Raw genomic sequence first — 26,352 nt, 5'->3', positions numbered from 1 at the left:
TGATAGACTGTCGGCTTCGACGGTGAGGGTATATGCAGCAGCTATATCCTCCTATCATGAGGGGTTTGAGGGGATGTCTTGTTCAGCCACCCTCTTGTGAAGCGTTTCCTGCTTGGCGCTCGACGCGTTAAGCCGGTGCAACGCTCCTTGGCTCCGACTTGGGATCTTCAATTGGTCCTCGGTCGGTTGTCCTTGGCCTCGTTTGAGCCGCTCGAGCGGGCGCCGTTGGGACAGCTGTCCTTCAGGACCGCGTTCCTTCTGGCTGTCACTTCCGCTAAACGCGTAGGTGAGCTCTGTGCTCTCTCGGTACGTCCAGAGTGCCTGTCTTTTCGGACCGATTGCGGTGTCACTCTGCGACCTAATCCTGCTTTCGTGCCTAAGAATATCCGGAGTTCCTTCCGCTCCCGGGATATTGTGGTTCAGGCGTTTCGTCCTCCTCCTCACACTAGTGAGTTAGATGCGGGCCTTCACCTGTCATGTCCAGTCCGTGCTTGGGGATTTACCTCGGCCGTACTCAGGATTTCAGGGTTACCGACCAGCTTTTTGTCTGTTACGGTGGGGCTCGTGCTGGTAAGGCACTGTCGGAGCAGCGCCTGTCCCATTGGTTGTGCGAGGGTGTTACCCTCTGCTACACGTTGGCTGGGCAGGATCCCCCTGGGGGCGTCAGGGCGCACTCCACTCGTGGGGTGGCTGCCTCTGCCGCTCTCCTGGGTGGGGCCTCGGTGGAGGCCATCTGTGCTGCAGCTTCATGGTCCTCCCCGGGCTCCTTTGTAAGGTTTTTCCTCATGGACATGACCGGGGGTTCTGTCTCCCAGGCGGTTCTGGGGTCTGTGGCCTTTCCTGCTTCCCGTCCTTTGGTCGGGTAGCAGGAGTGTATGGGTTTGGGCCACAGTGTGTTGAGTCACACGTGGTTCTGCCTGTACGGTGTGTTCAAGGGGTTCTAGTTCCCTCTTGTTCGCATTCAGGTGGAGTTGACTGCGCCCCCCCTTCGTTAGGAAGGATGGGGTGACAGGGCTCCCCGCACCCCTTGATGTGGGCTTACGGGTCCTCAGGGGGTACATCTGTCGGGTCTCGCGCCCGCTCTTCCCCATTATCTCGTAAGGCTCAGAGCGGGACGCGATGCAATACGAAATATAACGATAGGTTATGTAGATAACCTAGTTATATTAGTATTGGCTAAGCGTCCCGCTCTGCGCGCCCTGAGTTCCCTCTTGAGGGATCTTTTCCTGGGACGGGTTTTGGCGAGGAAGGGTGTTTCATGACCAGGGTCATGGTTATATGGGCGGTACCACCATAAGGGGCGGGGCCCCATACAGGTGGGGTGCATGTGTTTTTATTCGTGGGAGATACATTAGGTATCACAGGAGATAGGAGTATCTCGTAAGGCTCAGAGCGGGACGCTTAGCCAATACTAATATAACTAACTATAATCGGTAATCTCTCAGTGGTATGCATGGTCTGACCGAACAACAGCTAGCCCTTTGTGGATATTGTATTTTGGGAAGGGGGCAACTTAGTAAGTTTGCATTCGTTCGGTACACAGCATGTATTGAACCGAAGGTCCCATCCCGAAACGGTTTGGTACGAATACGTGTACCGTTACACCCCTATTATACAGTAGTCTTCACAGTTCTGAAACATACAATTTACCCATATACATTGATTATACTCAGAATATTCCCCATGGTTCCTCTCAGTGTCATCTATATATTTCCCTATTCATTGTATATGGAGCAGCTTCGGATTTTATACTTGATGACATCACAAGTTTGCATTTTTTAGTACTCAAAATTTGGGATTTGGGAGATAGTAGTTTGTGTTCACTAATATCACTTTCTTAGACCATAGGATTAGTATGCGTTCTTTAATCAGCACAGTTGACATTTAAAGAGTTAACAACTTCTGTTCAAGACCAACTGGTCTATTTTACTCCTCAGTATCACTAAACTACACCTTTTAATGACCATACTTGACCTTTGTGTGTGTGTGTGTGTGTGTGTGTGTGTGTGTGTGTGTGTGTGTGTGTGTGTGTGTGTGTGTGTGTGTGTGTGTGTGTGTGTGTGTTGTGTGTGTGTGTGTGTGTGTGTGTGTGTGTGTGTGTGTGTGTGTGTGTGTGTGTGTGTGTGTGTGTGTGTGTGTGTGTGTGTGTGTGTGTGTGTGTGTGTGTGTGTGTGTGTGGTGTGTGTGTGTGTGTGTGTGTGGAATCAGCCAGAGGCCCCACAATACCATAATCACAACACTAGAGTGACGATATTGTGATACATTGTGTTTTATTACCTTTTTTCAACTACAAATGATGTCCCCAACGGAAAATGTTGTTAACATAACTGCAATAAAAAAATAATATATACATGTTTTATCTAATAAGATAACGTTTTCAGTCTGTTCACCTCATTCCAATAATTTTTATTACAGTAAAATGTGATTGTCAAGCTAAACATATTATTTTTATATATATATTTTTTTATATTGATACTTAGCATTACTGTATCGATATAACATTGGCATGCGATTTATTGCTGTATCGATTTTGTCCCCCACCCCTAGTGTGTGTGTGTGTGTGTGTGTGTGTGTGTGTGTGTGTGTGTGTGTGTGTGTGTGTGTGTGTGTGTGTGTGTGTGTGTGTGTGTGTGTGTGTGTGTGTGTGTGTGTGTGTGTGTGTGTGCGTGCGTGCGTGCGTGCGTGCGTGCGTGCGTGCGTGCGTGCGTGCGTGCGTGTGTGTGTGTGAATGAGCCTTTTCTTTCCTCCTGCATGGCATCCAGCCTGTGAACTCATTTAGCCAATCATCTGAAATGCAAGCTTTTTATTGTTGCTTCTTGGCAAATAACAAGCCTCTCTCAGGACACCGCCACGTCCAGGCGCCGCCGTCTTTGTTGCCAACCTATGATTTATTGCCGTGAAAATGGTTGTGAGCGACCTTTAAGAAATAACGATCCGCTTATCAGGAAATATGGCCTGTAAATGCTAGCGCCGCTGAAAAAACATATTTGCATGTCGGGACGAGTCTATTCTCGCGCCGTTGGTATTCATCTTCACTGAGAGCATTTACTCGACAACACACTACAATATGCTGTTATTATTCCACATATTCAAGTTGTTTGATCTCATATCCTGTTTACAATAAACTGCATGAGCTGTTTCTCTGAGGAACTCGAAAAATCAATCAACGAGAGAATTCTTTTTTTTGGTGGTGGGGCTTTCCATTTGTTTACATTTGGATCACGGATTGGGCCTTTAACCCTGGGACAAGAGCCATTTTTCAGAATACTGTGTTGCATTTAAACAAACTCTAGGTGAAAGCGATGGATGGGATGGGTCCCTTGGTATCGGCTGATAGGTGAAAGTGATGGGTCCTTGGTATCGGCTGATAGGTGAAAGTGATGGGTCCTTGGTATCGGCTGATAGGTGAAAGTGATGGGTCCTTGGTATCGGCTGATAGGTGAAAGTGATGGGTCCTTGGTATCAGCTGATAGGTGAAAGTGATGGGTCCTTGGTATCGGCTGATAGGTGAAAGTGATGGGTCCTTGGTATCGGCTGATAGGTGAAAGTGATGGGTCCTTGGTATCGGCTGATAGGTGAAAGTGATGGGTCCTTGGTATCAGCTGATAGGTGAAAGTGATGGGTCCTTGGTATCGGCTGATAGGTGAAAGTGATGGGTCCTTGGTATCGGCTGATAGGTGAAAGTGATGGGTCCTTGGTATCAGCTGATAGGTGAAAGTGATGGGTCCTTGGTAGCAGCTGATAGGTGAAAGTGATGGGTCCTTGGTATCAGCTGATAGGTGAAAGTGATGGGTCCTTGGTATTGGGCCGATAGGCCTCCCGACAGTAGGGCTGACCCTTATTAGTCGATTAGTCGACTAATCGGTCGAAAGGGGCCGTAGTCGACTAACCAACCTCTTAGTCGAATAGTAAAAAAAATAAAACATTTTAGATACATTTTTTTTTATCATTCTTTCCAAAAGAAAAGAGGCCTAGAAGCGTGGCTAACGCTAATGGCACGCATACCAGAGGCTAACTGCCTACGAAAACAGGCACAGAGGCACTGAAAGAGGATTTCACCCATCTAATGAACACACTAGACTAGACAAATATCAAGATGTATCCATCAGTGGACCAATTGCATGCTTTTGCAGAGGACAAGAAGCCTTCAGTCGACTCCTTCAGACATTAAGCACCCCCCACAGCCCAAATGGAATGATGGAATGATGATTTTGTCGACCAATAGTCGAATAACGGCAAATTTGTGCCAATCATAGTCGACCATCCAAATCCTTAGTCGGGGACAGCCCTACCCGACAGTTTAGCACTCAGAATCAGAACCAGCAGTGGATAAGTTGTGTATCTGATCCAGAATACCATCTCGTCCGAAACAGAACGTCCTCAGGGTCTTCTCTCTCTGTGGTTAATTATAATGGGCCAGTGTTTATAATGGGATCTGCTCCACGGCTGTTTCTATATGTTGTCAAGCGGTCGCCGTCGCTCCGGCTCCGATGGGAAAGGCAGCGCGCCACTGCGCCGCGTGCAACGCCACGTCTTTACAGGACACGGCTTGTTTGACTGAGCGATGATGCAGGGTCAGTCGGGGATAGATGAGCCCTATTACGGATAAGTGCTGTTTGTCGCATTACCCTGCATACGTTTAGCCCTGTAAATCCATTAGACACGGGAGGCAGGAGGTCTGCCCGCAGGTCAATCATTCACTGTGCCTTCAATAGTGTCCAACACTCTGCTTAATGCTCCACACTGCTTCACAGTGTGACTTGAACTGGGATTGATGCTTAGACACACACACACACACACACACACACACACACACACACACACACACACACACACACACACACACACACACACACACACACACACACACACACACACACACACACACACACACACACACACACACACACACACACACACACAGTTCATTTGATTGTTTACACTATTTATTTCTTCTCATTTTTATATTCAGATCTAATTGTATTTCCTATATTTACTGTAGTAGTAGTGTTTCTAATATTACCCTGCCCATACCTGTACCTGTACCTCCCCCATCCCCCATGCTGCTATGATGCCCAAATGTCCCCAAGGGGATCAATAAAGGAATATCGTATCTTATCTATACACACAGCCCAGCCTTTATGAGGGCAAGCAGGATTTGATTTGGTGGGGGCCCCTACATAAATAATTTGTGGGTGTGTTTTGCTGTGCTGTCTGGCACTTGACCTCTTAATCAGCCTCTGTCTCTCTCTCTCTCTCTCTCTCTCTCTCTCTCTCTCTCTCTCTCTCTCTCTCTCTCTCTCTCTCTCTCTCTCCCTCCCCCCCTTACTCTTGCTTTGCAACTTTGCATACATTCCTTTGCATAAATCAACATAAAAAGACTATATCCACAATGAAAATGTATTTAGAGGACATAATGTAGATAATGAAGCCACAGATGAAAGGAACCTGCCAACATGGTAATAGCTGTGTTTCTGAATATCCCTACAGCTCCAGAGCTTCTGTATTTTGTATACTGTGTGCATTGTTTCGCTTGTATCCTGTTGTCTTTGTAAAGCTATATAATTGTATTTATTTCTTTAGGGGGCCCTAAGCATCAGTGCAGTACCGTATTTTACCCTGCTGTCAGCCCGGTATCTGATCAGCATCCCTCAATATCAACATTTATATGAATTAATATTCAGGTGCCTTGCTCTCACTGTAGCCTGTGTCTGTATCTCTGCGTTTCTCTTCTCCGCCTCACTGCTTGATGCTGAGCAGCACAGGGACCTGCAGGCTGGAGCTACTATACAGAATCACAATCACAATCAGAAAGGTCTTTATTGCCAAGCAGTTTTCACATACATGGAATTTGATTTGGTCGTTTTCGGTGCGACATTAACGGACAGACAATAAATTAAAAGGTGGAATAAAATAAAATGGAATATAAACTAAATTAAAATAGAAGCACAATAGAATATAATTATGAAATAAAGTTAGGCCAGGGCTGTACAGCTGTACAATAAAAGGTAGAATAAAATAAAATAGGATATAAACTAAATAAAAATAGAGGCACAATAGAATAGAATAGAATTATAGAATACAAAATAACAATAGGCCAGATCAGATCATATGGACACAAACTCACTACACGAGATATATCCACCATTATGAATAAAATGATGTCTGTTAGTTATCTTATCAATAGTGATGTTCTTTCGCCAGAAATTAGTCCTCCATCACGAAAATGCATTCATATTTTCAATAGTTTAACAATCTCAACATAAAACAACCTAATATGTTGACTCGTAATGTTCAATAAGATAAAACACTAGACACATTTATGACGCCATAAAAACCTGGATGTCAACCAAACTACTTAAACTAAACAGCAAAAAGACTGAGCTCATGTCTGTGGCCCCCAAGGCACTGCTCCGGAAGGCTGGAGATCTCCTCCTCCACGTGGACGGCTGTTCCATCTCCCCGTCTCCCGAAGTCCGTAACCTGGGCGTCACCCTTGACTCCACACTTTAATTTCACTCCCACATCAAATCCGTTACCAAGTCTGCCTTCTACCACCTCAAAAACATCTCCCGTCTCCGACCCTCACTCTCAGATTCTGTGGCTGAGACCCTGATCCACTCATTTATCACCTTCCGGTTGGACTACTGCAACGGAGTCCTGTTCGGGGTACCCAGCAAAGCCCTGGACAGGCCCCAGTATGTACAGAACTCAGCTGCCAGGGTTCTCACTCACACCAAGACCTGGCAGCACATCACCCCCACCCTCATCCACCCCCACTGGCTCCCAGTCAAGTTCCGCATCTCCTTCAAACTCCTGCTCCCTCCATACCTGTCTGATCTCCTCCACCAGCACACTCCATCCATCTGATCTGGGTCTCCTCTCCATCCCTCACACCAGGTTGTGGACTTTCGGTGACAGAGCCTTCAGCATGGCGTCCTCTCCCCCCTGAAATCCGCAACGCCCCAACCCTGGACACCTTCATAACTGCTCTCAAAATGCACCTTTTCACCAAGGCTTTTCCCCATTAGTTAGTTTAGATTAGATTAGGTTTCATTATCCCTTTACCTGCCCTCACCCCCCCCCCCCTTTTCCCTTATTGCCCACTTTCCTTAGCCCTCTTGACTGTGAAGCGACCTTGGGTTTCCTGAAAGGCGCTATAAAAATTTGATTTATTATTATTTTATTATTATATAGACCTATTCTATTCTAATTAGGTTTGACAGTTTTGGACTCTGTACTTTGACTGAGCTGAGTTTCATTCTACCTGTCGCTCTAATCTTGTTGCAGTGGATGTCTCTCTACCACACTATCTCTCTCTCTCACCTCCTCCAGCCCAACTCTATCTTGCGGTTGCAAAGTTTTTACAATCTAGTCGGATCACGCAAGCAAGTATTTGTTGTGCTACAATTAAAAACTCAACGATCTGACCAATAGATGTATTAGTCGACACAATCCACAAGAGAAAACCTCGTTTTCGCGCTACTCGAACAATAGCCTAGACTTTCTCACGTGAGAAAATGGGAGATGGAGAGAGGGAGTGAGGACAGATAGAGATGCAGAGGATAATAAATATGGGCGATGGTGTCGGCTATTGCAGTGTCAAATTTCCCACAGGATAATAAAAGTATTTCTATTCTATTCTATTGGCAACCTCACAGGGGGACGACAGGACGATCTGAATATGGAGCACGTGGTCCAACTCTAGTAGGTACGGTTAGGGCTGACCTTCGATTATCTTTTTTGGAATTCGAAGCTTCGGGGCCGAGATTCGATTATAATTCGAAGCTTCGAGATTAAAAAAAAAATATATATAATTATTATTATAAACGTTTTTTTTTTTATGTTGTGGGACTTGTACAGCACTTTGTTCAACTTTGTCAGTGCTGTAAAGTTTAAACCTTTTAAAATCTTAGACAAACGAAACACTTTGCTTTCATGGAATATTGTAAGCCGTCATTTGAGGCTTTATAAAAGCAGCACAATGAACATAAATCTGTCAGTGCCGAGTCCGACCTTATCTTAAATAACAAACAGCATTGCTTGTTGTAGTTAACCCATTCTCCGCCAATCACGTGTTAAGGCGGGTTTTTCGCCATGCATTGTCTGCCAATCACGCCGTAAGGCGTGTTTGAGATCAATATTTCATATTTTCGTCATGGTATTCATATTTCACCCACGGAGTCTTGGCTGATGCTGTCTGAGCCATCACAACTCTGCAACGCTTCAATACCGCAACCTGGTGGCCGATCGGCGAGTTGCCAAACCGGAAGTGCCCATTGGAGCTCGGTCCGTCCCCTATTTTCGCCACTCGTTTATCGTCCCGGGGCTCAATACAGACACAGTCGATATGGATCTTTGCCATAACTCAATAATCAACATGATTTGGATGTGTATTAGTAATATACAAACCGGAAATGGATCGCATCGATCAACATCCCATAATTGGGATCTGTTTGCTCCACTCTCATCGCCCAACGCTACGAGGAGACTGGGGTGAGTTTCAGCGTTTTTCTTTATCATTTTCGATACAAACTGCTCTGATCAATATATCACCCATACTACATAAATCATTTAACGTCGGTCATTGAATTATAAACAACCCCCCCCCCCCCCTCCGTTCACCCGCAGATGATCAGTCATGACGTTTAGGACCATGTACAGTTGACATTTTTTATATAGCATGGATCGGTATCAAACTGCATTTGATAATCTAATATCTCACGTTCTATGAAATACTGCAGAAAACCATAAAAACATATTTATACTCTAGACGGTATTTTAGTATGAATGTGTGAATGAAAAAGTAAAACGTTCCTACATCCTGAACGATAGATAATTGATGTTGAATGGGCCATAGTAATGTCAATTTAGCAATACAATTTAAAAAGTTATAGCCCTGCAAAGAAGGTGAACATCTCCATAGACAAATAGCGCTGGCAGAGGATGGTTTAGGATGATCAAAGTGGTGGCAGATAATGGGTTAACAAAGAGAGGCAGAGTTGATTTAAAAAAATAAATAAAAATAGATTTTTTTCTTTTTTTAATATATTCGAATTTTATTTTCATATTCGAATCCCATGCCCATCGAACGAAGCTTAGAAGTATTTAAGACAGCCCTAGGTACGGTACAGTACTCTGACCTGTGCTCCTCATATGCCTCCGAGTCACTCATTCCTGCTGCACACACACGCACACACACAATGGTAAATGGACTGCATTTATATAGCGCCAAAATTCCCAAATTGGTGGTCCAAAATTCAGCCGCCCGTCTCCTCACAAACACATCACTCCTGTCCTCCACTCTCTCCACTGGCTCCCGATCAAAGAACGCATCAACTTCAAAACACTACTCCTCACCTTCAAAGCCCTCCATAGCTGACTGATCTCCTTCTTCCCTACCGCCCCACCCGTTCCCTCCGGTCCTCCTCCACTGCCTCCCTCACTGTCCCACCATCCAAACTTAAAAACTTTGGTGATCGAGCCTTCTCACGCACTGCACCCCGACTCTGGAACTCCCTCCCTCAGTCCATCAGAGACTCCCCCACACTCTCCACCTTCAAATCCTGCCTCAAAACTCACCTGTTCTCCCTAGCCTTTAACCCCCCCCCATAACCCCCCCCCCTGTAACTGCTGTAACTGCTACAGAAAAATGTGAGTACACAAGTTCAAGTTCAACTCAAGTTCAGACCTATGTTACTCTATTTCATTAGCACTCAAAGTGATTTTCCTTTTTTGCATTAGTAACTTCAGAATGTTATCTTTTAAAAGAGACCAGGCTTATGCATGTACTATAAGCTTAAAGTATAAAGATAAGCTTTGCAAAAAAAGTATGCAGTCCTCAAGTTCAAGTAAAGAAAATTGCCACTTTTCTGGGCACCTGTTAAAGTACCAGACTCCCAATTTATAGCATGGGATAAACAGATTTCTCTGTTTATATGGGCAGGAGGCAGGACTAGAGTCAAATTTAAAACACTTCAAATTGTAAAGTTGAGAGGAGGTCTGACCCTGCCTAATTTAAAAGAATACTACTATGAGATACACCGTGTACTGGTGCTCCCAAATGTATCGGGCCAGGTGGAAAGACATAGAGATATACCTGGAGCAGGTCCAGCCTCAAGCTAGGTTGGGGGGGGGGGGGAGAACATACCGTCCAACAGGGAGGTCATTTTATAGTGGACCACTCCCTGGCAGTCTGGCAGGAGCTGATCAGGAAATATAAATTAAAAGAAGACAGTAGACTTTTGATAGGGCCCTCTCAGACCCCCAGGTCTGGACCAGAAGTACTGGACAACACATTTGACAGATGGAAGGATAGGGGTATAACAGCCATATGTACACTTTTAGAAGACCACATTTTCATGTCCTTTGAGAAATGTACGAGGAAATTTGATTTGGGAAACGACAATCTGTTTAGATATTTACAGTTACAGCACTTCTATGATTCAGAAATTAAGAGCAATATTTCAGCAGAAGGTAACGGGGTGGTAAGAATGATGGTGGCAGCATATAAACAAACCCCAATGAAAATAGTATCTGCGATGTACAAAAATCTACAAATCCGCAATAACTGCGATTCATATAATATGAAGAAGAAATGGGAAAGTGAATTGAATATCAGAGGATGATTGGCACTCAATGTGTGAGACGCAACATACTTCCATAATTTTTCATCACACCACAAATTTTTTATAAACAGCTAGGTGAGCAACAACCCTGCTGGAGACAGTATGGGCAGATGAATGCGAATCATTCTCACATCTTTTGGTTATGTACTGAAATACAAATATTTTGGAAGAGTGTCATCCAGGAAATGTATAAAATTCTAGGCTATGAATTTCCCATGGAACCCCAGGTAGTCTACCTGGGCCTGCTCTCAGATGAGAACATTCACAAAGAAGACTTTTATCTGTTCAAGATCATGTCACTCAAGGGGGGGGAGGCCATAACAAGGAGCTGGCTCAAAGAGATCCCTCCAGACAAGGAGGCATGGAAGGAAATAGTGGAAGAAATACACTCCATGGAGAAAATGACTTACTTTCTGAGAACGAAAGCCAAGTGTCACGACCGATGCTGGCTGAAGTGGTCTCCGTAGGCGTATAGATTGACTGGAGAGTAAAGAGCCCCACAGTTTAGACTAAAATGGACCGGACTAATCAAGAATGAAAATAGCATCCTCTCATGCACTAATGTTACGTCATGTATGTCATGTTTGTTAAGTGGTGGTGGTTGTCTCCTTAATGTTATGTAGGTGGATAAACTGGAAAAAAAAAAATTTAAATAAAGAGTTATAAAAAAGATTACGTGCTGAATGAGCTCTGTGGTCAGTTCACGTCTGTTATGGTGTTATTCACTGTCAAAGAAAGATAATAATTATTTATATTCTCCTTTGGTTCATTACAATTTACTCAAGCATAGTAACCGACACGATATTTCTGAAACTGGGAATACATGCAAATGGACCTTGTAGAAGTGGATCAATCTTCAACTTACTTGGGTATGTACTTATTTTTGTAATACATTTTTTTAGATTTTTTTTGGCATTTTATTGCTTTATTGGACAGACCCGGCAGAGATGAAGGATGGGAGAAGATATGGGGGGAGGACATGCGTCAAAGGTCGCCGGGTCCGGGAGTCGAACCCGGGACGGCCGCGTTGCACTGCAGCGTAGTTACATGGTGCGGCACCCTGGCGCCCCTGGGTATGTACTTTTAGGCACATTTTCAGAAAATAGAGCTTAAGAGGTTATTTCATTCATGGGAACCCAGCTGCGAAGATTTTGGCCACTTACGGGGACCGTTTCACACATTCAGGAATCCGGAGGATGATTTTTGCAAATGTGTTAGTAAAACATTTTTACCAAGATATTTACAAAGGTACTTGTTACGAACTTGTTGGAGAATGAGGACCATTGGCTGTGACCTTCCCCTCTTGTCTCCTCCATGTATGCCACATGTACAAAACTGGCGTATGGAGGAAAATACCTCAGGGTAATACTTATGGTCTAATGGTTTTAAAGTACTTAAAATGTTTTAGTTCTTTGAGGATTGTTTCTTGTATTATCTTTTAGGACTGGTTCTTTTATCAAATTGTATATAGTTTTATAGTAATACGTTTGTATACATTTTTTAATACAGTTTCAGTAGTTCCTTTAGATTTGTATTTTGTATGCTTGTATAGATGTTTGCTGTCTTGAGTTGTCTGTCTGAGACCAAGGAACACAATGTAAACAAGTCATCAGACTTTATTGTGTTTTGATCTTTGATGTTGTTTGTCTGAGATGCAATCTTTTTTGTATCATGTACTCTACAATTACAAACATACAATAAATCAATCAATCAATACATCGATGTCATCGTCGACGACCTCTCACCCTGCTAGCTCCCTCTTCGAACCCCTCCCCCTCGGGAAGGAGATACCGAAGTCTCACCTACTGTAGGACCTGCACATAATCCTGAGGCTGTTCCACGCTTGAACTCAACTAGTAACTTGTAGCAGTAGAGAAAGTATTGGCCGACAAACACTTTAAAAAGTAGGTAGGCAGCAGCACAAAACAACAGACACTTAAACACTAATGTAGCAGTACAAATTACTTTAGGAGTGTCTGGACTGTGTGTGTGTGGGACTTTGTGTGTGTGTGTGTGTGTGTGTGTGTGTGTGTGTGTGTGTGTGTGTGTGTGTGTGTGTGTGTGTGTGTGTGTGTGTGTGTGTGTGTGTGTGTGTGTGTGTGTGTGTGTGTGTGTGTGTGTGTGTGTGTGTGTGTGTGTGTGTGTGTGTGTGTGTGTGTGTGTGTGTGTGTGTGTGTGTGTGTGTGTGTGTGTGTGTGTGTGTGTGTGTGTGTGCGTGCGTGCGTGCGCGTGCGGCAATGATTGTGTATTGTTGTGGTCAGCACATAGTTCTACCTCAGGGTTAAGGAAGTGATTGCGTGTCTCGTCACCCTCTCTGTCTGTGTCTGTGTTTCTTCACGCAGTCTCTCTCTCTCTCTCGCTCTCTTTCCCTATCTCTGTGTTAAACTGTTCCTCTCAGCCTCTGTCTCCCTGTTTCTCTCTTTTTCTCTCTCTCTGTTAAAGCTTTCCTCTGTCTCTGTATCTCTCTGTCTGTCTCTCCCTCTACACCTCTCTCTCTCTCTCTCTCTCTCTCCCTCTCTCGCACACACACACATACACACACACTGGCACACACACACACACACACTTTGAATGGTCTTTTAAATCTCCTGAGAGTGCTTGGTTTCATTCCTTGGTTTCAGTCCTTGGTTGTCATGTTATACTGAGTCCATGAAAGCTGCAGCCTATATTACACCAGTGCAGTATACTGTAGCAGCAGCTATGTACAGAGTGATGCCTTATCTCTATTTCAGATATGTTTGAATAACAAGTACGTCATGGACCAGTCTGACTCTGCAGCTAAGAACCGGACTGACAGACTGGTAGAGAGACAGACAAACTGTCTGGTAGTCAGAGAGACAAACAAACTGTCTGGTAGAGAGACAAACAAACTGTCTGGTAGTCAGAGAGACAGACAAACTGTCTGGTAGAGAGAGACAAACAGTCTGTGTGGTAGAGAGACAAACAAACTGTCTGGTAGAGACAGACAAACTGTCTGGTAGAGAGAGACATACAGACTGTCTGGTAGAGAGACAAACAGACTGTCTGGTAGAGACAAACAGACTGTCTGGTAGAGAGACAGACAAACTGTCTGGTAGAGAGACATACAGACTGTCTGGTAGAGAGACAAACAAACTGCCCCTCCCGCACCCGTGTCAACAAGCTCCAGCAATAGTCTGCTCTAGTCTAGTGCATGCAACCTCTGTGAGCTAACGTTAGCTACCTAGCTATCGTTACTGTTTAAACAAAACGACCCAGTCAACTATTCACTTTTAGTTTAATACATGAGGCATTGTCTAACGGTATCTAGCTGGCGAGCTACTGATAGCTCCTGATATCAAAAAATGCTTCAGCAATAGTCTAGTAGTGCATGATACCTCCGTTAGTTAGGTAGCTCACGTTAGCTCACGTTAGCTCCCTGTTTACACGGAATGTCCCAGTAAACTAAATAGTTCACTGAGGCGTTGTCTTAACGAGCCGGCTAGCAGTAGCTACAGATAGCTCCTGATATCAATGTCTTATAACATTGATTCAATGCGTATTCAAGCTCTTGGCTTGCATCGCAGTCACGAAAGGGGCTAGCTGAGGGAGTAGGGTATATCTGCAGAGCCGCAGATATGCCTGCTGAGGGCATGCTGAATGTGATTTGACCAAAGCAGAGTATACACACAGACAGTGGAGCTGTTTGCAGATAGCGAGCATTTTGACTTGTTGCGTGGTGGCGATTTCTCGCAGATAATACAACTACAAGTATAATTATATAATATATATATTTTATAAAACATTTAAAAAAAAGTATATATATATTTTTTTTTTATAAAACCAAAAACGATCGGTATCGGCCGATATGGCTCATAGACGATCGGTGATCGGTATCGGTGGCAAAAAACGTGATCGGGGCATCCCTAGTAGAGAGACAGACAGACATACAGACTGGTAGATAAACAGACAGACATACTGACTGGTAGAGAGACAGAAAGACATACTGACTGACTGATCTTATAGTAAATGGGTTTCCTCTCTTGCCTGTGTCTTGGTGTGTAGTCCATACATTGGCAGGTGTTCCTACAGAACCCAATTACAACCCACTCACTCAGAACGACAGAGGCATCCAGAGGACTGGTGTGTGTGTGTGTGTGTGTGTGACTTTGACTGCTACAATAGTTTTCTGTTTGATCGGATTACATTGTATAGAGTCCCATAGGAGACGGTATAGAGGTGATGACATCTGTCTTAGCCTGATTTATGGTTTTCATATTGACTGTGACAAAGGTCTGCAAACCCTGAAGGGAAGCGGCAAAAATGGCAGAAAAATATCTTCAAACCATTTTTTATCTTGTGTCATTGCATATAGAAAGGTCGCAAATAGAGGCCAAATATTTTTTTATTTCCTGCCACTTAAAAATATAATTTCAATAAAATAGCAAACAGAGGTGTATGTAAGTTCCATTTACGTACAGTGGTACAGGTTGCGCAATAGTTTAACGTTGAACACGAAAACACACGCACACGCACACACAGTGGAACAGAGGACTGCGCAATCACTTATTAATGATGTGTCTGTTTCTAAGTTGGCCCCAAGATTAATATATATACAAAATACATTTGTTTTTATTTGAGTTTTTTAGACATATTAGTACCTATTCCAACCTGCCCGTACACCTCCTCTATATCAGTACTAAACAATTCTCTGAGAAGAGCAGCGGAGCGAGTGACCGTGCAACAAACATACAAGCAGCTACATGCTTATATAGGAACTGCATAGTAAAATCTTGCGTGCTGATACAAGTAGCAGTATTGAGCGGTGGTCTCCATAGGATATGTTAGGGCTGGGCTATATGGCCAAAAACGTTATCGCGATAAAATTATAAAATTATTTTCATATAACTCGATATCGATAATTATCGTCGATATAATGTCTGTCAAGTTTAATTAACTTCTTATGCCCGGCGCCGATGGACGGGCTATTAATAGACTTGTTTTGCTGCTGCGAATGTCTCGAGTTGATGTTGTCATCAGTCCGCGCACGTTAGCAGTTAGCCGACAAGCGGTGTATCCCATGACAATGTACTAAATATGACCCTAAAATACTCTGTTTCGCCCCAATACATTGCAATGACGTCCACCGTATACCCCACACTACTATAACCGTGGCATCAGAATTCACGCCACACACCCACTCGGCACGTGAACTATAAAATAGCGCCGTGCAAGCTAATTAGCCTAGCCAGCCTTGTTTACAAAGTACTAAATATGACCCTAAAATACTCTGTTTCGCCCCAATACATTGCAACGACGTCCACCATATACCCCACACTACTATAACCGTGGCATCAGAATTCACGCCACACACCCACTCGGCACGTGAACTATAAAATAGCGCCGTGCAAGCTAATTATCCTAGCCAGCCATGTTTACTCCTTGAGTCCTACCTCTCTACCCAGAGGTGCAGCGCGGGTCTCCTTCCGCTGTCCGCCATCTCCTTCACTGATTGGTTGTTAGTGCGTGTGCTCATATCCAAGCTTGGAAAATCGATATATATCGAAACTTTGCGACCACGTTTCATGTTTATTTCGAGGAAATAATTTATCGCGATAGTTATCGTTATCGTTTTATCGCCCAGCCCTAGGATATGTATGAATAAAACAAGAGCTGTGCCGTCCTGCTGTGTGGATTTTCCCAGTCTCTCTTTCAGTGATGTCAAGCTACAGTGTTGCTGCTGTGCTACTTTATACAGAAAGTTGTTCTGGCTTGTTAGTGGTGCATTGATCCTGCCTAGTGGCTCTATGTCCCTGGCAGGCCTTTAGGAGCCTGTGAAGTCTCACACACACACACACACACACACACGCACACACGCACGCACGCCCTCACACTCACACTCACACACACACACACACACACACACACACACACACACACACACACACACACACACACACACACACACACACACACACACACACACACACACACACACACACACACACACACACATACTCAGGCACACAAACGCACACACAGCACCTATAAAAGGCATGTTATAGTCTCCCCATATATCTCCATTACAGATGGGTCTTGGAGTTAGACTAGTACAGGGGTCGGCACCCTTTACTATCAAAAGAGCCATTTTGCCCCCTCCTGCACGAAATAAAATTTATCTGGAGCCGCAAAACCTATTTACCCTTCAAATGAAGATAACACAGTGTATAAAGTTTTATATACAGTATAGTTATACTATATATAGAGGGATATATGTGCATAGAATAAGGTATATATTATTGAAATTAGTTTTCTCTAACAAACACATCTATTTCTATATTTCATATTGTTCTACTCCAGTGCGCAGTCAGACAGATTCGGCCATCAGGCGCGCGCGTAACAGAGAAAGGGTTGCTTGTTGAGAGAGCTAGGTCGCAAGGTTGCACTGACGACAGACAGCTGGACTGTCCTGACGACCGAAAGCTATGTTACCGTCATTTGCCTCTACATCACCAAGGACTGGCGAGTCACCACTGCGGTGTCGCTAACTAGACGTTTGCCGGGTCGGCATATGGCAGATATCGCGTAAAGCCATTGCCCATCCCTGGATACATCCGGCTGACTGGTGGAAAGTCAATGCGGGGATATTCCCCAGGCTTTTCGTCGACATAAGTAGATTTTTAGTTTTTGTTTATTTATTAAGTTGATATAAAACCTTGTTTAGAAATTTTTTGAATTAGTTAAATACATGCTTTTGATTTTTTTAAATGGCGAGTTTTTTTGTTGTTAGCTAATTTCTCGCTATATATCAAGCATACAGGTAAACCCACATTGTTAGTAGTAAAAGCTGATTAATCTGTCCACGCTGAATTAAACCCTCTATGTTCCTCCGAGACTTTATTTGATTTATCCAAGGTTAGCTTACTGGGGAGGTCGGAAACTCAAGATTAACCACCTGCAGGGAGAGGCAAGGGGTGTGACGTATATTTTAGTTGATATTAGGGGTGTAACGGTACATAAAAACCACGGTTTGGTACGTACCTCGGTTTTGAAGTCACGGTTCGGTACAGGTTTTTGGTACAGTGGGGGAAAGTTTGGCTTTCCATGTTCCACTCAGGGGTGATGTGACTTACTTGACTTACTTGACTTAATCCTCTTTACCCCGTTGGGGGGCATAGGGCGTCCACCAGAGCTCTCCATCTCACTCTCTTCTGGGCCAGGGCCTTTGCTTCTTGCCACCTCACTCCGATGTTCTTTAGGTCTTGGAGTGTGGAACGTCTCCAGGTGTTTCTCGGCCTACCGGCTTTCCTCTTCCCCTGCGGGTTGTAGTCCAAGGCCTGTCTAGTGATGTTGTTTGAGTCCTTCCTAAGGGTATGCCCTATCCAGTTCGCCTGTACGTTAATGCCAAGCAAGCAGTGCAAAAATGCTTCCGCATTCGTCACCGCACGCTAGTGCGGTAAAGCGCCCTTCTTTTCAGACAAATGCTGTGCTCGCTCAGGTGCGTGCGTGCGCCGGCGTGCTCGCGCGAGGTGCCCGCGCATGCGACACGAGCGGAGCTCAATATATATAAGTCACCGCCCCTTATTCAGTATCTAGCAAATAGCTCAATTGGCAAGGACACATGGCTGTGGATCCTATGGCTTGTTTGCTGGCGAGTTCGAATCCCATCGAAAATATTTTTTAACGTGATTTTTTTTTAACGTGTATTCTTTCGCCGATTAAGGTTAGGCATTGTTTCGGAGTTGGTTAAGGTTAGAACGGTTAAGTTTAGGCGCTGTTAAGGAGCTGGTTAAGGTTAGAGTTTGTCAAAGAGAATGGCAATATAATTTCTAAGGTTAAGGTTAAGGTTAGGCATTGTTTCGGAGTTGGTTAAGGTTAGAACGGTTAAGTTTAGGCGTTGTTAAGGAGCTGGTTAAGGTTAGAGTTTGTCAAAGAGAATGGCAATAGACAGCCTATTTCCGCGCGACCTGGGCGCTGGGCGGCGGAAAATGAAAGGCGCATTACTGCATGCCACTACGGTAAATTTTTGCACTGCTTGCTTGGCATAAAGCTACACGCATCCAGTTCCACTTTCTCCGTTTGATGGTGGTAGCTATGCTGTCCTGGTTGGTTATCCTCCACAGCTCTTAATTTTTGTGGTTTTGATGGGCCACCACCCAGGGGTGATGTAGTGTGCAGTAACTAATTGTACTTGTACGGCGGTCAACGAATATTATATATTGAAATGAATAGGGCTGTCCCCGACTAAGGATTTGGATGGTCGACTATGATTGGCCAAAATGTTCCGTTAGTCGACTATTGGTCGACAAAAAAAAGGTTTTTATTAAAAAAAATAAAAATAAAACATTTTTATCATTCCATTTGGGTTGTGGGGGTGCTTAATGTCTGAAGGAGTTGACTGAAGGCTTCTTGTCCTCTGCAAAAGCATGCAATTGGTCCACTGATGGATACATCTTGATATTTGTCTAGTCTAGTGTGTTCATTAGATGGGTGAAATCCTCTTTCAGTGCCTCTGTGCCTGTTTTTGTAGGCAGTTAGCCTCTGGTATGCGTGCCATTAGCGTTAGCCACGCTTCTAGGCCTCTTTTCTTTTGGAAAGAATGATAAAAAAAAAGAATAATAATATTATACTTTATTTAAAAAAAATATTGTATTCGACTAAGAGGTTGGATTGATTGATTGATTGAATACTTTATTTTGACACAAATCGTATGACAAAAAAAACATTTTAAAAGACAAGACAATAACAGTGTCAATAACGCAGGTCAAAAATGGATAAAACACAATAAAGCCAAGGCTTGTTTCCATTGTGGTCCATACATGGAACATAAAAAGGCACAGAAACACAAATGGACATGTACACTGACAGGACACATTCTATTTTTTTTTTTATAAAAACACCTAACCTGACAACTCATACAGTTAACTAATGTTAAAAGAAAATCCGCAAACCCTTAAAAGCAACTCACGATAAAAGAAATAAGTTTCAAGTTTCAAGTTTCTTTAATAGTTGTCATACAGAAGTACAGAATACAATAAAAGCCAAGTTATGATAAAAGAGATAAAAAAAAACATTTTAAGACCAATTTGAGTTGCTGCTGAGCCATGTTTTTAGAGCGGATTTAAATCCGAGAGGGGAGTTCAGGAGTTTTATAAATGTTGGCAGGGCATTCCACATTACCGTAGCCGAGTAAAAAAATGCATCTTTCCCCATGCATGTCCTGACTCTCGGCGGGACCAGGTCCGTGGGGCTTCCTCTTGTGGCGTGTTTGTGGACATCTCCTACTTTATTAAAATAATTGACTAGGTACTTGGGGACCGTTTCTTTTAGTACTTTAAAAACCAGTAGCATTTTAAGCTGGTGTACCCTTTCTTCAACCCTAAGCCATCCCAGCCTGCTAAAGTGGGCTGGCGTTAGGTGAGTCCTAAAGTGAAGGTTGTGCAGGAGTCTCACTAGTTTGTTTTGGGAGGTCTGGAGCTTTGTCTTCATTTGTTTTGATATGTTGCTGTACCATGAAGTGCAAGCATAGTCAAAGTGACATTGGATGAGGGCTTCAGCTAGGGTCCTCAGAGCGTTCCTATTTATGAACGAGGAAATTCTAAATAAAAATTTGGTTTTTTGATTGACCTTAGTAATAACTTTTTGTGCCATTTTTTAGTTAGAAAGTTTGTTATTTAAAATAAAGCCCAGGTAGGTTGGCTAGTCGACTACGGCTCCTTTCGACCGATTAGTCGACTAATAGGGGTCAGCCCTAGAAATTAATAATCGACTTAAGAAAAAGATATTATATAATTAGATTGTGAAAAAAACAGCCCGTGGTGGGCGGTCGTTAGTGGATAACATACCGTTGTATTCATTCGGTATACAGCCGTACTGAACCTAAGGTCCAGTACTGAAACGGTTCGGTACGGATACGTGTACCTTTACACTCCTAGTTGATATATAATGTAAGCTATAAATACTTTATGATACATCTTCTCTTCTCTTCTCTTCCTCTTTTTCTATCTTGTTTCTTCTCTTTCCTCTCTGCAGTATGAGTTCAAAGTGAAGAACATCAAGAAGAAGAAGGTCAACATCGTGGTGTCTGTGGACGGCGTGAAGGTCAACCTGAGGAAAAAGAAAAAAGTGAGTGACTTGTTTTTTGTCTTTGGTCTCCTGTACGTGATTTAACCTTCTAACTGCCTTTGACCCTCAGTCTAGAGTAGACTAACCTCTACGATATATACCATGATTCTCTCCATTCTAGTTGTTGGTGTGTGCAGTATGTGTGCCTGTGCTGGCATAACAGTCTACTGTTACACATTTACTTTCTGGCCACAGTTATATTAATGTTTTGTATAAGAAGTGTATATCCATCCGTCCGTCTGTCTGTCTGTCTTTACATTTACATTTACATTTTGTCATTTAGCTGAAGCTTTTATACAAAGCCACTTACAAGTTCTGTATGACAAGTCAGCAGGAAGGGTACAACTCTTTCAGCTGAGTAACAATGTTCATCAAACAGTGCTGAATCTTGGGTGCTGCAGTATTGAGTGCATAGACATATGACATAGTATAGTAGGAGGAGTGCATGGTAGTATAGGACAGTAGGTTAGTGTTTTTTTTCCGTTTTTTTTCTCTCCCCCAGATATTGATTGACGAAGTGTGTTTTTAGTCGACGGCGAAATATTGGTCGGGATTCGGCTGTCCTAACTGTGGTGGGAAGTTCGTTCCACCATTGTGGAGCGAGGACCGAGAATAGGCGGCTTCTCCTTGATGACCCTCCCGGAGCTCGGATAGGAGTGGGTCTGAGGCGGCCAGAGGATGTAGAGCGGAGGGGTCTTGAGGGTGTGTAGTTAGAGACCATTGACCAGAGGTAGTTGGGAGCCGTTCCCTTCGAAAATTATATATAATATATGTGCACAGCATTATATAGGCTACTATATTGTGTGTGTGTTGTCACTGCAGCCCCTGGTGACAATCCGGTGATAATTCAGCAAGGTGATTATGGGTAGGCTTAGGTTAAAAAATAAAAGGCATTCCCTTCGCCAGGTCGAGGATCTTGAAGCGGATTCGTGCGGCGATGGGGAGCCAGTGCAGGTCCCTGAGAAGTGGAGTAACATGGGCTGACTTTGGTAGGTTCAAGGTTGTAGATCAGACGGGCAGCTGCGTTCTGGATGAGTTGAATAGGCTTGGTGGCGGTGGTCGGTAGACCAGTGAGCAGTGCATTGAAGTTGTGGAGGCGAGACATGACTGTTGATTGGACAAGGAGTTGAGTGGCTTCTTTTGTCAGGAAGGGGCAGATCCTTCTGACATTGCTCAGGAGGAATCTGCAGGTCCTGGCGATGTGAGCAGAGAAGTTCAGCTGATCATCAAGGACCAAGGTTCTTGGCGGTCGGGGACGAGGCCACAGCTACATTTTCCACTGTGATGGAAAGGTCGATCAGCGGGGAGGATTTGGCCGGCAGGTGAAGCAATTAGGTTTTGCTTAGGTTCAGTTGGTTGGTCAGGTGGTTGGTCGTCATCCAGGCGGAGATGTCGGACCGAGATTCGCTCAGAGACATGGATAGCTGAGGGAGGAGAGGAAGAGTTGGGTATCAACAGCATAGCAATGATACGAGAAGGCATGAGACATAATAATGTTACCCAGAGATTTGGTGTAGAGGGAGAAGAGGAGGGGTCCAAGGACCGAGCCCTGGGGGACACCCGTCTGAAGGGGGCGGGGGCCGACAGGGTTCCTCTCCATGATACTTGGTAGGAATGGTCGTCGAGGTAGGATGTCAGCCATGGCAGTGCAGAGCCAGTCACTCGATTCCTGCGAGGGATGCGAGGAGGATCTGATGATTGACTGTGTCGAAGGCTGCCAACCATAGGTGGCGGATAATGAAGGCTAGGGTAGGCTAAGCCTTCCCAAATGTTATGCTGGGAATCTTGAAAATTATATATAATATATGTGCACAGCATTATATAGGCTACTATATTGTGTGTGTGTGTGTTGTCACTGCAGCCCCTGGTGACAATCCGGTGATAATTCAGCAAGGTGATTATGGGTAGGCTTAGGTTAAAAAATAAAAGGCATTCCATGTAGCCAATCACATTCTGATTCCACCGCAAAGCATAATACATATTTTGTAAACATCCGCATTCCGAATTTCCGCCCGCCAATTGCTTTGTAGCGAACACCAGTTCTATTTTGACTAAAATTTCTAAAAGCAAAATGGATATACAGTACAGTATTTTTTCAAGGCAAAAGATAAACAAAGTAATTCAGAAGCTGCCAGCAGCAGCACCAGCAACCGGCGACCGCACCCCTACAGCCACAGCGAGCCCTTGCCCGGGCTGCCCCTGGGCATAAGACCGGATCACCTGAGGCTATTGTTGAGATGTTGCTTTATCTTAGCAAACAAGGGCTTGCTCTACAAGGGAATGATGAGAGTCAGAGTTCATCAAATCGTGGAAACCTTTTAGAGCTATGTACATTGTTTTCAAAACATGATGAGATCCAAATTATGAAAAACGTTTCCGTTTGGCTCTGTCATTGCCCATCGGCACCGCAACTTGTGAATGGTCTTTCTCAGCAATGAGGCGCATCCGAAACTGGCTAAGAACAACAATGGGCCAGGAGAGACTGTGACTGAGACTCTGAGTCTGCTTCACATTGAAAGTGATCTCACAGACAAACTTGAAGCAGAAGAGATCATTGATGCCTACGATGCCAAGACGAAACGTTGCATATTGTTGCATCAAGGTAAGACAATGGTTAATCATATTGGATGCCTTCATTTAACACTTAATTTGCACTATATATTAAATGAGTGGGGCTCGCTGTAGTAGCCTAGTGGGTGTGTGTATTGTATGAATTCACTGTTTGCAGGTGCGTGCAGAGCGCGCAAGCAACATTAAAAAAAAGCATTAAATGCAAGGGAGATTGACAGACTCGGAAATGTATTTGTGTGTCACCCCCCCCCCCCCCCCCAATTAATTGGTCAAATTATGCAAAATTACTCATTGTTACGCCATTGTGTGAAAAATAATTATAATAATTGCGCGACTCCCAACTATAGCCTCGACTAATGTTCGGCTCACCCACCGCCTATGCTGCCGATAGGTCCAGAAGAATCAGGACAAAGGAGAGGCCCTTTGCTTTTGCCAAGTGAAGAGCCTCTGTGACCGCTATCAGGGCCATCTCTGTGGAGTGACCAGTCCTGAAGCCTGACTGATTAGGGTCTAGGAGGTCATTCTGTATGAGATAATCAGTAAGTTGGTTGGATACAGCAAGTTCAAGTGATTTAGAAAGGAAGGAGAGAAGAGAGACAGGACGATAGTTGTCTGACGGTGGGGTTCATGTTTTAAAAAATGTATGAGCGGTGTGTCTGTGGCTTGTTTTAGGGAGGTGGGAATTAGTAGTCTGCAAGGGCCTTGAAATGAAGCCCGTGCCCAGCCCGAGCCCGTGAACTTCAGGCCCTGCCTGAAAATAAGCCCGACTGTAAATAATATTTTAAGACCTAGCCCGCGTGAAAACCCGAATTTCTTTTTTATTATTATTATTAAAAAAAAAAAATTATTTGTTTTAAATATTCGAAACACGGTTTTATATGAACTTAATAAATAAACAAAAACGAAAATGTTCAATAGGTCTACCTAAATAACAGATAGTGAAAACTAAAGAAACATTAATTATATAGCCAAACATTTGTTTGTTTTAAATATTCTAAACACTGTTTATATATTAACTAAATTTTTATTTTAGTTTATTAATACTGTTTAATATTAAACAAAAACGAAATTGTCCAATAGGTCTAACTAAATAACACATATCATGCTGAAGACTAACAACCATTCTATAGCCTTTTTCGCAAATTCTATTTCCCAGCGCTCGCGTTGACTCACAGGGCAGCCTCGTAAAACGTATTTGAATCTTCTTTGACACACACACACACACACACACACGACACAATAGCCTACTCAGTCACTATACAAACAAACAGAAAACAGAAATCAGATTTCGAGCACAGCAACATTTATTATATAATGAAAGCGCAACAGAACACACCAGCAAATAATAATAATCAGACTCGTCACTCACCACTTCGCTGTGTTGATGTCAGCAACGCGTTGAACAACGTTAACAAAACTTCGCCAACCGGCTACATACATCTAAGAACAAATTAAAACATTCGCCAACTGGCTATATTCCAACTTCAACCTATGCCGCTTCGGTCTGGTTCATTTGTTCATCGTCCACCTGCATCGTCCCCTCGAGTTCTCCCTCCAGGCTGCGGTAATTACATCCAATTTTATCTGTTAACTAATACATCTTGACTCCTCAGACACGAGGCTTTCACTCTCTGATGACAGCACTACGTTACGCGAAAATGAAACAGAAACTTAAGGTTATCCTATAACCCTAGTTATATGAGTATAGCGAGCGCAAAAGAAATAAAAAAAAGACGCAATAAAAAAATCTTTTTTTAAAGAGGGCACTGCCCGGCCCGGCCGAGCCCGAATTATTTATTTAAAAACAAAGCCCTACCCAGCCCGAACCCGTCGGGTCGGGTAGGGCCCCGTCGGGCTTGGGCAGGGTTGCAGTGCACTAGTGGGAATCACCCCCGCGTTGAGGGATGAGTTGATGGTTGCAGTTATGAATGGGAGGATGTCTGGTGCATTGGTCTGGAGGAGTGGGGAGGGTATCGGGTCCAGCTGGCATGTAGTGGGATGGTTCGACGTTACCAGTGTTAAGGCCTCAGTGTCTGTAATGGGAGAGAAATATGACAGGGTAAAGGATGAGGTTCTTGATTCAGCATTTGGAACAGGCAGGGGTTGGGAGAAGCAGCTGTGGATGCTCTCCACTTTTTTCTAGAAGAAAATCGCAGTCTTTGGCAGAGAGGGGGGAGTGAGGAGGGAGGACATGGTGGTGTGCAGTTTCTGAAAGTTCTTAGCCGAGGCCTCGATTTTTTGTCTTCTTTTTTTTTAAACAAACACATAAACAAAACATGACAACATAAAATTAGATATACAAGCATTAATTAACAGTGCACATCCAATGAAATCACCATTTAAATAAATGTCTTATACAAGATATACACCTAATACCTGCTATCTAATACCCTACACACATATGCTCTCGCTCGCTCCCCCCCCCGGGCCCCCCCTTGGATAATCCATCCATTATCATTCGCTCCTAACCAGGCACTACAATTATATGCTAGCTTTTATTCTCTCCACCACTTCTAACCACATTGTAATTTTGGATTCACTGAGACCCAAAATTCTTGCTGTAGATATTTCTAGATAAATCACATCGAGATATGTAAGAATCCAGACCTTCCGGCACATTTTTTCCGGTTGAAACCATCGTGATGCTATCAGCTTTTTAGCCACTGTGATACCAGATAAAACCAATCTCTTTAGCTGTATTAGGTACTGCACACTCAAAAACATCATTCAACAGTAATACAGAGGGGTGTACAGGTATATTCAGAGTTAAGAGATTTGATAATTGCTGGGTCACTTCTTTCCAGAATATCTTAACTGGTGGGCAGTCCCAGTACATGTGCATAAATGTACCCTCGTCCCCATTTGTACATAAGGAGCATTTGGAGTCTTGTTTAAGACCCATTCTGTTCAGTCTTATAGGAGTCAAGTATGTCCTATGAATATAGTTAAGATTGATTTGTTGATGGTCTGGGTTCCGTGATGCAAGTCGAACATTTGCCCAGGCTTCTTGCCAATCAAAATCTATTTCCAGGTCTGGTATATCCCTCCTCCAGACTGAGTCATACGAGGA

The 26,352-nt window shown here is 43.7% G+C and overlaps 1 protein-coding gene across 1 annotated transcript in view; it reads left to right on the top strand.

The window, feature by feature from the left end:
* The window catches only part of LOC311225843 (uncharacterized protein), a 407,506-nt gene that overhangs the window by 144,571 nt on the left and 236,583 nt on the right, over positions 1-26,352 (top strand). The window contains 1 exon segment of the mRNA XM_084311236.1: positions 20,619-20,711. Within this exon segment, the coding sequence (XP_084167362.1) occupies positions 20,619-20,711 (93 nt within the window).

Source organism: Notolepis coatsorum (genome assembly GCF_963971535.1).
Source record: "Notolepis coatsorum genome assembly, chromosome: 3".
In the NCBI taxonomy this organism is placed as follows: Eukaryota; Metazoa; Chordata; class Actinopteri; order Aulopiformes; family Paralepididae; genus Notolepis; species Notolepis coatsorum.
This window is presented reverse-complemented; position numbering and strand designations above follow the sequence as displayed.